Here is a 17,061-nt window from a genome sequence, read left to right as displayed (position 1 = left end):
GCCACTTACGCCTTTCTGTGTCATTGAGTAAACAGCTTTTTTTCTGCTTTAAAAAAAAAAAAGTCCTATATACACAGACCTTCAAGTTAGCCAGATACGATTTCCATTCTTGCCCAATGATATCACCCATACAGCTTTAATGTGCCTTAAATGTAAGTTCTTTTCTAGAGATGAGCGAACGGGCTAGTTTAGAGCAATTACTTGATCGAGCATAGCTTTTTTCGAGCTACTGCCTAATTGGGCGTAAAAATTCGGGGGGCGCCGGGGGTGAGCGGGGAAAAGTGGGGAGGAAAGAGAGAGAGAGAGAGCTCCCCTCTGCTACCCTCCGCTCCACCCCGCCGCCCCCCAGTGCCCCCCAAATCTTTTTTCCCGAGTAGGCAGTTACTCGAAAAAAGCGATGCTTGATCAAGTAATTGTCCTAAACGAGCACGTTCGCTCATCTCTATTCTTTTCCCCTAATAACAACATTGCCTCAGTCACAAGTACAGAATATTAAATTGATTGTTTTTTTTCTATTTGTAAAAAAAAAAGCATGCCAGACATATAGGAGTTTAATTCAAAATGCATAATTTACATAGGATCGTGTTATTTAAGTCCGAGATTTCCACTGTAGACAATTTGGATTGAGTCTGGTCAAAAACTAAAAACTTATATTTTGCCCCCTTGACAATCCGCTGAAGTCTTGTTACCAAGTGTCCTACCTTGCTAATGCTAGATCGTTCCTGGGGAATATATGACAGTATTGCCCAAGATGATTAGAGAGCACTAAACAACTCCCTCAGTTTGTGATTCCTAACATACACTAGCTAATACTTTGTAGCAAGGGGTTTAATTCAAAAAGCTGGATTCTGAGTTTTTGCCCAATGCTACCCTTCCTAACAACCATCTTATTTTTGAATGACTAATAGGTCTCTGTTATATAGTATACTGAATAATGATACCATTTTGTTTATGGTTTTGGTCAATGGCATTAAGGGCCCCTTCGAGATAGGTGTATGCTAATTGAGCCAAAGAATCTCTACTACTGTAATATGAGGGCTCAGTTACACGGGCGCATCGGCGCCCGTGTTACTGCGGAAGGAAGACGGCCGTACCTCAAGACGGACATCTCTCTGTAGCGCTGGGAGAAAGAACATGTGACCGGCTTCATTGCTGGTCATGTGTTCTTTCTTCAGTGCTGTAGAGAGACGTCCGTCTTGAGGGTACGGCCGTCTTCTTCCTGCAGGAAGGGCTCAGTCACACGGGCGCATCGGCGCCTGTGGACGGGTGCCGATGCGCCCATGTGACTGAGCCCTAATGCTGTATACTGAATTTTAACAACAAGAAAAGTACTGTCAAATTCACATTAATGTGCCCAAGGTCACTCTCACACATGCGTTCTTGACCCAGCGGTAATCACTTTCAATGGGGCCTTGCAGACCTGCGCTTGAACGCCACCATTTTTGGGTGCTGCCTGCTCTATTTTGTTGTGTTTTAATGCTTCTTAACGCACCTCATCACCCATCACAATGATGGAGTGCGTTAAAAACCGCTGCCGGTTGCAGTAACCTGTATCCAAAAACGGTGGTAAAATTACGACAATGCTGTGTGTGAGAGTGGCCTAAGGCAGCATTTAAATGGTTGTGTGCGAGTTGCACCTGAGATGTTTTGGCATAACTGGCATCAAACAACACACAAACACAAGTTAATGTGCTGTACAATGCTAGCAGACTGTGGACATTGCATGTCCTACTCTCATCGGCAATATGGACCCGTATGGGACAAGCAGTAATTATATTCAAGTGGACCATCAGTGCACATAAAAAGGCACTCATGTGAAGAGGCTCATTAGCTATGAGTCTGTGTGCTGTCCGTGAAATGCGTGATTGTTCTCAGTAAGAGAAACCAAGTCATCTTGTAGATATGCTAGCTTTTAATGGCTAACAAAAATACATGATGTTATTGCGAACAGGTTCGAAAGCTTGCAATAACATCATGTATTTTTGTTAGCCATTAAAAGGTATCATATCTACAAGATGATTTGGTTTCTCTAGCTGAGAACAATCACATTTTGCTCTACTGGCTAACACGGTACTAAACTCTTCTCTGTCCGTAAAAATACATGCACGCAAAATATACAACCGTCTGAATGGACCCTATGAATAGGCTAATATGTAATGGATCTCTAAAGATTCGACTGCCGGCGACGGGCGGGGAGCAGCGAGGGAGAGCTGGGAGGAACGGAGGGGAGATCCCTCTCTCCCTCTCCCCCCGCTCCCCCCTGCTCACTCCCGCAACTCACCTGTCACCCGTGCCGGCACCCGAATCTTTAGAGACGAGCGGGGAGATACTCGACTAAGGCATTACTCGCTCGAGTAGTTAGCCTTAGCGAGTATTCTCGCTCATCTCTAGTAATGGACTATATACGATAAAAAATGTTGTATTGTTATCTGATAATCATTCTAGGGCAACTAGTAAAATATGGTTCCGTTTTTAAATAAAACTCACTATATATTGTATGTATGGCAATATTTTATTGAAAGTAGATGGATTTTTCTTTAAAGCCATGCAGAAAATGAGATTAAATATGTCTTCATTCCATCAATGGAACATTTTCCTTAGCAATTGTTATTGACTCTCAAAATTTATTACTATGTTTATGTGAATTATATGACAATTTTGTGGTTTACCTATAGGGAACAGGAAGGAACCTAATGTTTATCCTAATGAAAAACATGTTGAGAAGTTCAAATAAGGTTGCATGACTATTGACTGACCTACTTAGGTATTTGGTTATACAAACGTAGCTTGGCCTTGTGTTGAGATACAGATCTAAATTTGACACTTAGTTTGACAGGTTTACTTGTGTGCTTAAATGAGGATGCAAATACAGGAAAATTGCTAACGATCAAATTTAGGAAGGAAGAGGTAATGCAAATGAGAGGTAAAAAGCGAAATGCAGTTTTACCTAGTTTAAATGTTTATTTTACAGCTGAAGTGGAGAAACCTGGGATATTATAAATTGTAAAATTACTCAATATGTGGTGTCTCTTGAATTGGATTTGAGAATGTTGGGCATCTTTATGCCACAAATTACCTAAAATTAGGTTGCTGAGTTTCAGTAAAAAGAAATGTTCTTCACTAAAATTGTTTCAACCTATAATATATAAGCCATTGACCTAACATGTATGATTATGTAATGATATTGATCTTTGTAATGAATTGCACTATTAAAATGCTGTCACTGTCATGATTAATTTTATATTTACAATATGAAAAATTGGAGAAAGAGAAAATTTACTCAGTCTTAGGCCGGCTGCACATAGCCTGGTTTGAATTGAGGAATCTGCGATTGCCCCCTGCGCAGACGATCCACAGCATTCCATACCAGTTCAAACCAATGGAGTTTCCGCATGTCTGCTCACATGAGTGGACAGTGATTGCGATTTTCCGTTCATGGAGGAAAAATTTGCATCATGCTCCACACAGACGGCTTCCATTGTGGAAAGGTCGGAAAGGTCACTAGGCGTTGACGCGGGAAAATCTGTACCTCACATGTCCAATGGCTCAACGGTCATACCATCCGCAGTACAGAAGGCCACCTGCACACGACAACAAATAACTGGTACTCGTCGTCACCAGTCGGGCACAGGGTCGGATTCCGGTGCAGGATCCCGCATCCAGAATCTGACCTAGTCATGTGCAGGTGGCAATATTCCCTCTGCTTTATAATTCTATACTCCATGATTTATGCCAGGACTACAAAACTTAATTTCTACTTTGTGACTCTCAAGTTGTCAATTTCCTTTATTCAAAAAGTAGCAATAATTACAAATTTGGGACTTTTCTTAATTATTTTTCATAGATCCTTAAGGACTCCATATATAATTATCATCTTGATAGAAGTGCCCTTTTTTCAATTACATGTCTGGTCAGTATTTACTAAAAACAAGACTGAAATCCCTGTAAAGACTATGGTATGATGGATCTAAAACAGTTAAGGGTGGCCAAAAAATAGACCTGTTGTCAATCAGCTAAACATCATGAGTGCAGCAGCTAAAGCATCTGGCCAAGGGCAAAATGTAGTGTTACTAAGCACCTAGTGCTATACATAATCATGCCAACTCCTACAGAGTGAGAGCTGCCCTTTTCAGTAGTTCCGTTTTCTACCTGTTAAAGGGTCCCAAACAGGTAATTTTTGTTAATAAGCTCAGCTGGGATTAGAGTGCAGCCAAAGTTCTATTTTTAAGAGATTTAGTACTGGTATCAACCAAGTTGTGACCCTTTCTAACAAATTTCTTCCTTATTAGAAAAATAAAGGCAAATCTGAAAATTTCAAGATGATTGTAATTAGTGTTTACACACCATGTCAAGTCTGTAATAAAATTTCCTTTAGCTGAGCCAAGCTGCATGTTCCTCCTTTAGAAAAAGTGGAAATTAATGTGACTTGAATAAACACAGTTTGCTAATTGTATTTATTTTTTTAGTTTGTGTGACTGAGAAGAATTAGAAATTGAAATTCCAGCTTTGCATTTCTTTTAATTAAATTTCAAAATGAAACAGAAAGGATATTGTTCTTTCCAAAGGAAGAAAGTAAGATAGACTGATGGCAGATGTTGGAGCCCTGTCAAGTCGAATAGGTCTAGACATGAATAATTTTCTTTAGCAATTGTGTCGGGCTGACTTTGTAAGTGGAAATAAACATTTTATTGATGGGTCTAATTTTTGTTGACATGTACTTTGTATTCCTTTCCTACCCAGACTAAGCAGCCATAGTAGCGTGGTATAGTAGTATCTAAATAGATGTAATTCCCTTTGACCTCATCCATCACTGTAAAGTAAATTCTGTCCTAGAGTTGTATGTAAGTGCTGTAACGTGAAGTTAAGAAAAAACATTAAATTGTACTCACAATATGAACTAACTATGGATTTGCTAAAGATTCAAGTGTGATGTCGGATAAGATGAGGTTTCGGCCTTGCTACACATTTAATACATTTTATCTAAGTTTGTATATCAAAGCAGGTAGACATTTTTGTAACAGTTCTTACTGCATATTTTACGACGTTGTTAATATATACATTCCATAATTCTAAACATTGTCTTGTGCATATAATTGTTAATGCATCCACCATATTTTTACTCATTTTTTCCAATACTGGTCATGCGTTAAATAGTGTAGATGGGTATTAACTCAAGCCCTTCTATTTGTATGCTCACTACTTTGTAAAATCAGAGGTGAACAAAAGTAGCAAATTACAAAAAAAATGAAGTTACCACCCTTGTGTTTTTCGAGAAAATCCTCCACCAGTCTTTTAGTGGACTGCAAACCATAAGTAGGTCATGGGAACTATTAGGGCTGTCCCTTACATGCAAACTAGATGGTGGACCCCATTAACCTCAGAGCCTGTGTGGAGCTTCACAGGCTACACATATCATACATCAACCCTTGTACAAAGTATTAGAATATTATAGTGATTGAAGTAGGTCCCCATCATTAATTTATTATAGGCCAACCTGCTACATTAGGATATATGAATGGCAGATAGAGCTTCCTATTACCCTTTCAACCTACAGGAAAGGATGCAACCTGAGATACTGCTTTAACCCTTTCCAATCCACTATGTCTGACCTCTGAAGACATTATGATTTAAGGCTGTACAGCTCCAATGTTGGAAGACATCAGCCGGGGTTCTCTTACTGTATATTGCCAGCCTCTCTGCTGTCTGAGCCTATCCAACGTGTCACCTCATGCAGTACTAGCTTTAGCCAGCAGATAGCGTTGTTGTATAACAGCAGAAAAAGAATAAGCCCCCTAGGAAAACCAGGATACAAATTGGATTGGAAAGAGTTAAGGATGCTCATCATAGATTTTAGGTTATATTATTAAGGTTACATCCAACTTCATAGAATTCTATGACTTTGAATACCCATCGTTCGTGTATTGCCCACTAACTTTAATAACGGAAAGCAAGCTTTACCACCTGCCTTGAGGGTTCATAGAAAGGGTTCTCTTTGAAGCATCCATCCTGTCACATATTATCAGTGGTTAAAAGTTTATTAAATGATTAAAGGCTATATGACTGTCAATTTCAATGGATGTTTACCAACACAGCCGATCCGGAGGAGCACATTTTCTCTGTAAATTAAATTCCAAATGAACAAGGAGTTTGAAGAGACGCATATTGTTCAGACCCTTTATTAACATTAAATGTCAGCGTATTAATTTCTGTGCCTTGAGCCTGTATGTTGGGAACGCTGCCAGCCTATTTAATACAAGAAGTCTGCTTTAATAAACACTTACAATACAGTTACTGCTCAAAACAAAGTGCTTATGAATTGCACAGCTGACAGCAAATTATAGTTGTTAAATGGATAGTTTAAGAAATAATAAAAAGCGTATCTGCGCAAAAATGGTCGGGATTCACATCCTTTCTATTGGCCTTCACAAAAACACTCAAGGCTTTTTTTTCCCACATTGTGCTATTGAATATTTTAACATATTCAAAATTCCTATAAGAATGAAACAAAAAATGTCTGTGATTTATTTTTCTTCCAGCATTGAAGAATTTTAACTCAACAGGTAATAACTGAACGTGAATTCATGGGGAGGTACCCATAAAAATGCTTAGAACTGGCTAGTAAACACTTTTAAAGGGGACACAGTCTTATTATATTCGTGGGTGCAGTGGCCCACCTGCTAATTAGCAGGTTTTGTCACACTTGCTAATAAGCATATATGATGGCTTTCATTATGTGAGTATTTTTAGCTATTAAAAGCCCTTTTACATGGCATGATGATTGGGCATGGCATTTGACAATCATTGGGCCATATGAAACTGCACCCTATCAATCAATGAACGGGCAAACACTAGTTCAGTGGCTGATCATATCTTTTATGCACCCAAAAAATTAATAATCGATGTCGGCAGTACATCTAATCATATAAATGGAGAATGTGCTGCTTATACTGTATTAGGGCCTAACGAATGCATTAGTGATCGTTCATCCCCAATGGAAAATGCATTGGCCTGTGTGAAGGCCATTTCAGTGAGTGTGAATCTCATTGATAGATGCTTCTCAAAAGGCTGCTATTAGCCCATGTAAAAGATCCTCAAAGAGAGCTTAGAGAGTTTCTATGACATTCCGCTTTGTAGTTTTGAATCATCAAGACCATGAAAACAATGCTTGCCTGGAGCTGAGTTAGAGGCTTATTGTTGTTTTTCGAGCTATTTTTTGGCATATAGTCTCCAAGCTACAATTTTCACTATGATAAAGTATCTTTATATGCCATGAAATATGTATCTTGTTGCTCTTAAAGATTATTGTGCACTAAGACTGAAGGTTTCTCTTTTTGTCCCAAGGAGCCTTAAGGCCCATTTAGACACAACGATAGCAAGCTAAAAATCAGCTATGAGCCTTATTAGCACCACACGCTGAGTTCTCAGTGCGACACCGCTGATAGCATTCTTTCAGCTGGTATCCCACTCGAACTTCTAAGCGGGATACCAGCTGAAAGCTCCAAGAACAAAGCAGCTGTCTGCATATACGAAGCATCTGCTGTTCTTTGAGCTGTCAGCGGTGTTCCGCTCCACCTTCATTTAATCCTTAAGTAGCTAGCTACTTAACAGTTTATGCAAAAATGATTGCTCAAAACTGTCACTCAGACTGTCGTTTGAGCGATTTTTGAGCAATCATCCTTCAGTGTAAATGGGGCTTTAGTCATATAATGCCATTTATTTCATTATTTATTTAGCATTGATCCTGAGTTACAGCAGAACTTCATTGTAGTGCAATGTTTGAAGAACATTGCAATCGTACAGCAATACGTAGGAAAAGTGAGTCCAAGAATGACGCTTTAAGTACCAGTGCAGGTGGCTTTGTGCGTCCACTCCTATGATGTCGGCTTGTGTGCAAATGCTCACCTATGGTAACCCTTCACATGCACTTTCCTATGGATAGTTCTGGTGCCAGTGGTATTTCCAATGTCCTTTGAGACTTTCTGAGCAGTAGATGATGTGGATCACTCCTTCACAGCTCGTACAAGGCTTTGTCCACTTTTTTCAGTTTACGGTGTCTCCCTGAACATGGGTGCACTGTGCACACACATAATAGATGTTTTCTATTTCCAAGTAACATTACCAACAGTGAGCTTCATAAGGTCAAAAGAGCTGCGATGTCCCATACTGATTCGTTGCTCAGATGACATCATCATACGCGGGAAAGTCTGTCAACTCCACACCTCACGCTTTCTCATGCCTGTGTGATACTCTCCTTTATACCTAATACTCACATATCTGATTTGCAAATCCACTTCTCTTGATAGCTTAATATTGGTGGGCGTTCCAATACCTTTCTCAGTATAGTGTACTTGTGAAGAACAGTAAAATAGTTATGGGTGGTGAAGATGCACTTCATAAAGACCTGTTGAGATAGCGGCTGTCCAGGTCAAAGAATTCTGTTATAGCTATCAGTTACATTTTTATGCAGTTTTTAATATTTTGACATTTTTTATATTTTGTTGTCCTTTTCTTGGTGTTTTAAGCAACTCCTATTGTTTTACTATATAGGAAGGGCAACAATGGGAGTATTAGGAAAGGCAACAATAGCAGCAGAGCTAGCACTGGAAATATAGAGGTAAAATAACTCAATTACTGTAAGGAATAAGAAGGCAAACCTTGCCTTCGTACATACTCTTCGCACGTGAGCACTTACTTGAAAGATAATTGCATGTTCTGTCAATCCAGCACATAGGCGCTCTTCGATAAATAGATGTGAAGACGTACATTGTTGTTGCATAACGACAGAAGATTATGTAGTTGGGGAGGGGAAATCACATTTTTTTTTCAAGCAGGCTTATCATTACCATATTTTCTTTTTATGGAGATTAGAAAAACTGACAAATTAAATCCCAGGAGACTCCACTTATGCATAGACTACATTCATTCGGAAAGCCCTGGAGTCTTAATTAAAGCTAGGATATGTATTTCATTATTCTTTACCTGTGTAAGCAGATTTAGAACGTATCTTTTGGGACTGTGAGAAAGGAGCTTTGGGAACACAACGGCTTCTGCTCATATTAGGTTTTTGACTGCCTCTTAATATTTCCAGTAATTTGATGGAAAGGTTTTGTTTTGTGACTATGTAACACTGCTATTTCCTGTCCCTCACAACTGAATGTATTGGGTTTGTTTGGCTTTTTTTTTATTTCATAATCCCTTTATAGTGTGTGACTTAATGATATGTGCTGCAGAAGCTATATTTACATGACAGCAACAGAAAGTGACAATTTTTCCCCTTGGGTGAGGTTGATATAGTTAGTTTTAGTTATTCCAAGTGAGATCCCCTATTGTGTTCTCTCCTAATGATGGAACTTCAGTGCTCTGAAGATAGACAGCATCACAGCCATGAAATCCCACAACGCTCCCCACCCTCTATAAACTGAATTTGCAAGCTTTAAAATAAGCCAGAAGGCAGAGAATAATCTGTTATAAATTTCAAGTAAAATTAATGTTGACACACATAAACACACTTGAGTTGTAAGAAGTTTAGAAATCTACTTCTTCTGCATGTAATGTGTTTTGCTTATTTATTTATGCAGTTGTTTGGATTTTGACGTAATATTTATTCCTATTCATTTCACAATGTAGCTAGATGCTAGTAGTTGATTTGCTGATGCTGCCTATAGCTTTTTTTACCAGCCATACACTTATGTTCCTTCTACACCAAATGAAAAACCTCATGATTCTAGTATGCCCGAGTGAAGGAACTGGTGACATCATCAACAGCTCATTTTTCCACTCGTGCAACCTGTCTAGACAATCATCGTTGGGAATCATGAACTTCTCGTTCAGCGTTTCACATTCCTGTGTGGAACACTGAACGATCGGTGTTTAACCATAGCGAGAAGCCAACACTGATTCTTATGCCGGCTAAAACTCAATGAAGAATGAGAAGTGCATGATTCTCATTTGTTGTTCAGTCGTTGGCTGGCGTTTAAACTGAACGATTATCGTTCACTTTCAGTTTGAACCATCTTTGTAATGATAATAGTTCTGTCTGTTGTTGATTTGCACAAGTCCTATTTCCACATTCAATTGTGGCCCCCGGATTGAAGAATATATTCAACATAAGTGTTCTGCTATTCACACTTGATATGTATCGGGACTTAATATGTCAGTTGGGTTGAGCATGGTAGCCCTTGTGCCTATAACAGTTACGTTAGCTAAAAATGTCCTGCCGAACAGTGGCCTACAAACAATGCCGTAAACAGCGCACCCTAATCTTGCAATTCATTGGAATGTTTAGGGGTCAGTAGATTTTTCTAGTTAAAAGGAACATTTCGGAAAATGACCTGCACTCATATTACCCTAACTGATGATATTTACCATTAGCATATTAATAGATATATCTATCAAACATCTTTCTTGTGATATCAATTGGGTCCTGTAAATTACAAGACGTGTACAACATTTATCCTTCGTGAAATGTGTTTCCAAACTTCTAAAACTAACTTCCAAAAAATCTAAAAATCCTTTTTATCCCACAGTTATGAGACTGGCTGCTCATCTCACCAGTGGCATTGTGAATGTAGATACAATATTATACATTCACCCTGACATTGTTTCTTCTATAAGATATACTATTAGCTTCTTAGCTATGTAATCCTATGGAGGAGCCAGGATGACTGTACAGTCAGGAGACTCAACAGTTGCTATAAATAAAATCATCCGATTTTTGTATTCCAGTGACAAGTCCTTGTGGGAATTGATTAGACACATAAGTGGTGAAATCACACCCAATTTTAGCACCAGGGACTGATTGCTGTTAGATTATAATCTTCCAGATGGCACGATGAAAGAATTTCCTACTGCACCAAATATCTTTTATTTAGTGACTATACCGTGCAATTACAGTAAATATTCTAAAAAAGAGTGCAAAGTAATAGTCATCGTCTAATATGCTGCTAATATAAAATAAACACCCCTTTGGTGACGCTCATCAGGTTTGCCGACATGCCAAATGCATTTGAGAAATCTGCCTTTTTCACTGGCTAGACTGCAGGATTTGTCTATATACTGTAAACTACAGTTGGATTTCCTGTCGATGGTTGTTACCTTAGCTCTCAGTGCACTAACATAATTCGTTTGTATGACACTATGGAGTCTTTTTGCTTTTCTTAAGAAATTTCCTTTAAATGCATAAACACCCCATTGTTTTACAGTGTGGCAAGTCTATAGCAAAGCATTGAGGTAATGTAGTTACATTGGGCCAAGCTCAGAAAAATTCCCTATATTTCCTTTTATAGATGGAGCTTGTAACTTTTCATGCTGTTGTTTTGTTTTTTCATTTCAATAACACATAAACAGAAAACAAATAATTAAATGTTGTTAGACTGGCTATATTCTTATTCTATCCATGCAGAATCTTAAGAGTTCATTTTCTGGGTCTGTTTTAGCAATTGTATAACAACATTTAGGGCAACTCATAAGAATAGCTGCAAAGGTGTTTTGTGTGAGAATGTAAAACAAGAACACATCTGCTCACTACGGCAATATGTTCTAAACTCTGCTTTACTCATTAACATCTGGTCTTAGATAGGTAATGAGGCTCACAATGTGATATGTCACCTGTGGTTATCTTCAATTGAAGGATGTGAGCTCATTTCCAAAGCTCTGCTGCTTACCCTGGAATTACATTATTTATGCATAAAATTATGTTTCTGCAGTCAAAGCAATTTCGTTGTCTCTGTCTGGTTCAAATTTCAGATTTTCTTTGATATTTTCCCACAAAATAAAGCATATATGACAACCTATACATATATCATTTTTTTTCTTGCAGATACAGAACTGGGTGTCAGTTTACTGACAGCAAACAAATGCAAAGATGGTTCAGGTCCAGTTCCACCAAAAGTGTCGGGACTAGAAAGAAGCCAAGAGAAGAGTCAAGACAGCACTGCCGAGCTTGAATTCGAAACTACAGTGTGCAAAGAACTAGGACCACCAACACTACCTACTATTCAACCTGACTTAGAGCCACAGCCATTGCTGTTGTCTTCTCCAGGACCAGTTGCTGTTTCTCAATCAGAGACACCTACCCAGACACAGACTGAGCCTCTTCAGCTTCCTCATGCTCCGATAGAGCGAGAAACTCAATTGCCACCTCGACCACAAGTGCAGCTGCCACCAAAGGCTCAGAACCACTCTCAGCCACCTATTCACCCAAGCCCACCAGTAGTGCAAGCACGACCTTCTTCTCAGTCTTTGCCTCAGACATTGTGCAACTACAATAGCAGCGGCTTAAGTGTGAACAGTTTAAGGTTGGTTAAAAAAAAATGACATTTTCTCTTTCACAATAAATGTAGGAATTAATGAAGGGTCCTGTGCCCACATCCCATAAGTTATACTGGAAATTATCATTGCCCAAAATGGGCTAAATGTATTAAGAGGATTCTTCTTCTTACTGCATTTTGGACGGTGGGCTTCAGAAATGCCAATATTAATAAATTCCCCCCAAAGAATGTAATAAATAAAAAAGCTGTATAGGTAAAAAGTAGAATAAATGCCCATTGGACCTGAAACAAAGCACAGGGTGTCCATGCAGTTGTCTGGACATTTGCTGTAAGCAACATATAAAAACTGTAACACTTATCAGCTTTTAGCTACAATAATATATCAGACATGAAATATTGAATACTATATAATAGTTGTCATTATACGCATAAAGAAAAATATAGTAACTCGTAAAGCCTGATTATGTAACCCAATACATAACTGTATTGAGTAAATCCATTGTCCATTTTCCACCTTGAATCTTGCTGGTCAACATTGTCTTACAATTCCGTTTGTCAGATAAAAGTATTTATATGTAATCAGCCTCTGCAGATGAAAGTGATTTTGCTAAAAATGTTGTCTTTATTTCTACAGCAGCAGCAGAAGCAGCACTCCTGCCAAAAGCCAAGTGCCACCATCCCATTTGGCTCATCATCCATCATCTTCTCCATATCCCCTATCTTTACCAAGCCACAGCCCCTTGCATAGCTTTACACCAACCATCCAACCTCCTGCTCACCAGCATCACTCAAATATGTTTGCCCCGCCTGCTGCTTTACCTCCTCCACCTCCACTGACTTCAGGGGCCCTTCCAGTTCCAGGACATCCAGCTAATAGCACTTATTCAGGTAATTTATAAAGTTTACCAAGTAAGTAGAGACAAGTTCAATATTTAGCAAATACCTTAGAACGTTGGAGAAATTGTACAATAATTGTTAAGAAAGAATATTTTTGGTTACATGTTATGTTTAAAATAATAATTTGAAAATATTTTTTTACTCTCTTTGCAGAGCAAGACCTTCTCCGACAAGAGCTAAACACACGGTTTTTGGCTTCGCAAAGTGCAGATCGTGGGGCATCCTTAGGGCCGCCACCATATCTGAGGACAGAATTCCACCAACACCAGCATCAACACCAGCACACGCATCAGCACACACACCAGCACACCTTCACACCTTTCCCGCACGCCATCCCGCCTACCGCCATCATGCCAACTCCAGCACCACCCATGGTGCGTACCCCAGGCAGAAATGTGAGGATAAGTAGAACACAACTCTATATATTGATAGTCTGGTTGTTCCTAAAATTAAGAGTCTTTTACTGTCAGTGTAATGTAACTTTTATCTGATTAACGGTTCTTCAGGTTTTATTCGTATCGTAAATATGTTCCTAAGTAAATGCTCATACGCTACCCTTTATTATATTTACCTCGGCATCAAAATAACACTTTTGTAATAAGTCTGTTAGCTGATTCACAATATATGCAGTGAAATGACCAACAGCCTAACTTACTAGTGATGTAGTTTATGGAAACCGCCATCTTATGATATATCTTTTTGGGAATTGTGTAAAAATGCATAAAATATTGCTGCTGATCATTAATGTTACCTGCCAACAATTCATAAAATGTAGAAGCTTGCAATTGCTGGCTCATATATAAATAATATAATTTGAAATAAATTATAGTTGTATAAGGAGATAATAAAAACAACATGTTTTATAGGCATCATTTATCAAACTCTCCTGGATGCTGAACCCGAGATCTGTACTAGATTTATACTGCAGTGCATCACAAGAAAAGTTATAGCTAAAGAAATCTGATGCTTCACATTTTCCACGTATTCGAAACTGATAAGCAGTCGGACTATGCTTTATTTTTAGTGTGGTTTATATAGATTGCCCAACTTCGGACGTATGTAGTTGCATAAAAAAGAGTAGTACATAATATTTTAGTATTATGTTTTGGTCTTCCTTAAAGCAAACCTCAAGTCGGGGGTTCAAAATTGATAAGTCAGTAAACACATCCCATCTCATTATTGGTTCAGCCTCAACCAATGATTAGACAGGGGGTGTGTCCCAGACTATTTCATATTAGGCATTGCAGCTAAAACTGTAGTCACGGATCACAGCTCTGTTCTAATAAAGCCGAACTAAAAAGCAGCCGAGGAGCAAGTTTTTAGAAAAAATAAATAGCAAGCAATCATCCCCAAAGATACTGACTTACATTTAAACGTTCAGTTCTTGACTAGAGGATCTTTTTAAATCTGTTACGTAGATAATATGCTTTTGGTACAGTATATAAACCAAGTAGCGTATCTTGAGGTCCCTGGACCCAAATACAAATTCTGTAATGGGTACCCCAACTATTTTAATATTACTAGTCTCATCATATGAAGCAGAAGGATTTTTGGGGTCCTTATTAAAGGGGTTGTACAGGAATGGAAAAAACATGGCCGCCATCCATGAAACCTCTTTTGGAATGTAACTTGAATGGGTTCATACAATTTTAGACCAGAGGTGGAAGGAAGCATTAGGAATCATGGCTGTGGCTTGGGGTGGAACCTAGGACCACACTGTTTGTTAATTTAAACAGTAAGCTTGATGGGAATGAACAGTGTTTTGTTAGTCTCTGCCTCCTGCCTGCAGCCTGCCTCTAGGTTAGAGATGCATGCACCCATTCTACTTACATTCTTGCATGGGTTTTTCTCATAGGCTGCACGGATGGCTGCAATGGTTTCTCAATTCCTGTACATTTGATAGAAAATTAAAAGTTAATTTCCATTTACACGCAAAGATAATCTTTCAAACAACTGAAAGATTTAACGATCTTTTTGCATAAAGTGTTAATGGGCATTAATAGCCATTAACATTTTAGCATCTTGTAAAAGCGCCTCCAGGAGCTGTTTGCAGAGCCCAGCCTGTGATTAATCACATGCCCAGCTGTTCAGACAGCTGCATTGTCCTGCTCATGGCTGCCGGCAGATTACAATGTTATCTGCCGACTCCCGTGGAGATAACAACGTGCGGTCTACTGACAGATAAATGTGTTTGCTTTACCTGTCAGTAGCTGAACGATGGATTTTAAGTCAAACGAATAGTGCACAATGCGTGCATTTACATGTAATGATTATTGCTAATTTTCGCTCGTTTGAATTAATTTTGAGCCATATAATCTTTATGTGTAAATGGGCCATCATGGTGATTTTCATTGTGTCTTTGCTTTTATTCCCATCGGTTCTTTAGAGTCACCACTTGACAGTAAATCTTGTTAAAATGGGTATCATAATCATAAACAAATCAGCGGGGAGCATTTAGCTGCCCCTAATCCATCTATCTCTCTGACGTCTGCCAGATCCACCAAGAATCTAATGTGTATGGGACTGCAAAATGTCCAAATACCAATAGATTTAGAGGAAATTGTTCCATCTAGCGACAAGCTGTTGTCTGGTAGTGGCTTCTTCCCTTCTTCCTGTTGAAGTAAACCTACCAGCTTGACTGAGCTAAGCATGCATGTTTATGGGGTAGGTAGTTGGTCAAGAGACCTGACGACTGAAAGCTAGCTTTTATGTATGGCCAGCTTTTCCGATACTAAGTGTTAGCCAAACAATTTCTATTCATGCAGTTTTCTAGTAGTTCAACATGGGTCACCAATAGTCGCCCTACTCTTGAAAATAATCAATTTTTGAGGTACTAAAGTAGCTGCAATTGAAAAAATAATAAAGTATTGTCTTTGATTCGCCAAAGTCATAGTCAAGTTTTATGATAAAAAATTGCAGAATTTACCAGCCGACACCTGAGGTGAGGGATCCCTTTGATGAGATCTCTGGTACTGTGCATAAATAGACAACAAGCTCTGTGGTGTTTGAGCAGTTCTGTCTATGGAAGTAAAATTGTTAGAGCCGTATATAAATAAATACAAGGCTGTGCTTGAACAACACCAGTAAACAGGTAATAAAAGAGATGCTTATTTTTCAACACGAATCTATATTTCCTTCCAAGGCACCTCTTGGGTGACTGCAGCAGTCTCGCTGCAGTATTATAATGTTATCATAGGGAAATGTATTTATAGGGATCATCTTTTATCATAAAAATAAAATACAAGGCAGCTATAAAAATGTCTTTGTGTGCAGAGCATTCAGCGCAGCATTTTATTTATCTCATAAAAGCATCAGGATGATATGATAATAGATTCGCTGTAGGTTAAACAGTGCGCTTGTTCACAATGCACAGTATATGGGTCGCAGACCGGGTTCTTGCTTGTTAAACAGTGTGTGATACAATCATAATCTTTATAGGTACTTTTCTGAGACACAGTAATAACTATTTGCTTTGATCCCTTTGCAGTTTGACAAATACCCTACAAAAGTTGACCCCTTCTACCGCCACAGTGTGAGTGTAAAAGTGCTATGTTCAAATGTTGGCTTCTATCTTGTCTGTAGCATGCCGCAAATATCACCCCATAATAACCTGCCAAGATTGCTTCTCCTAATCATTCGGCCTGGAATTCCCATTGCTTTCTCTTACATCAGCTTTGGCAATATACAAGCGTCATTCATCTGATTCATTTCTTTTAGAGATGCACTATCCTGTTTTTAATCAAAATTTGTCAGTGCTCATAAACTGTACAAGAAGTCTTACTGTGAGGAAGATGACATACAGCGTGAGCTTCTTCCCACTGGGAGAGTAATGATCAGCCAGGAATGTTAAATAGGGATTTCATGGGTGTTATAAAACCTACACGATAAAATGTAA

The 17,061-nt window shown here is 38.7% G+C and overlaps 1 protein-coding gene across 4 annotated transcripts in view; it reads left to right on the top strand.

Moving 5' to 3' along the window:
- AUTS2 (activator of transcription and developmental regulator AUTS2) overlaps window positions 1–17,061 on the top strand; it is a 1,214,671-nt gene that overhangs the window by 1,164,016 nt on the left and 33,594 nt on the right. The window contains exons 7-10 of one of the 4 annotated variants that reach the window (XM_066576435.1): window positions 11,819–12,296; window positions 12,907–13,157; window positions 13,320–13,561; window positions 16,654–16,698. In XM_066576435.1, coding sequence (XP_066432532.1) covers window positions 11,819–12,296; window positions 12,907–13,157; window positions 13,320–13,561; window positions 16,654–16,698 — 1,016 coding nt within the window. Of the gene's footprint in view, window positions 1–11,818; window positions 12,297–12,903; window positions 13,158–13,319; window positions 13,562–16,653; window positions 16,699–17,061 lie in introns of all 4 variants that reach the window. The other 3 variants (XM_066576444.1, XM_066576427.1, XM_066576451.1) reach the window with 3 other exon arrangements.

This window comes from Eleutherodactylus coqui, chromosome 1 (genome assembly GCF_035609145.1).
Source record: "Eleutherodactylus coqui strain aEleCoq1 chromosome 1, aEleCoq1.hap1, whole genome shotgun sequence".
Lineage (NCBI taxonomy): Eukaryota > Metazoa > Chordata > Amphibia > Anura > Eleutherodactylidae > Eleutherodactylus > Eleutherodactylus coqui.
The sequence above is the reverse complement of the archived record's forward strand: the minus strand, read 5'-3'. Positions and strand labels throughout refer to the sequence as shown.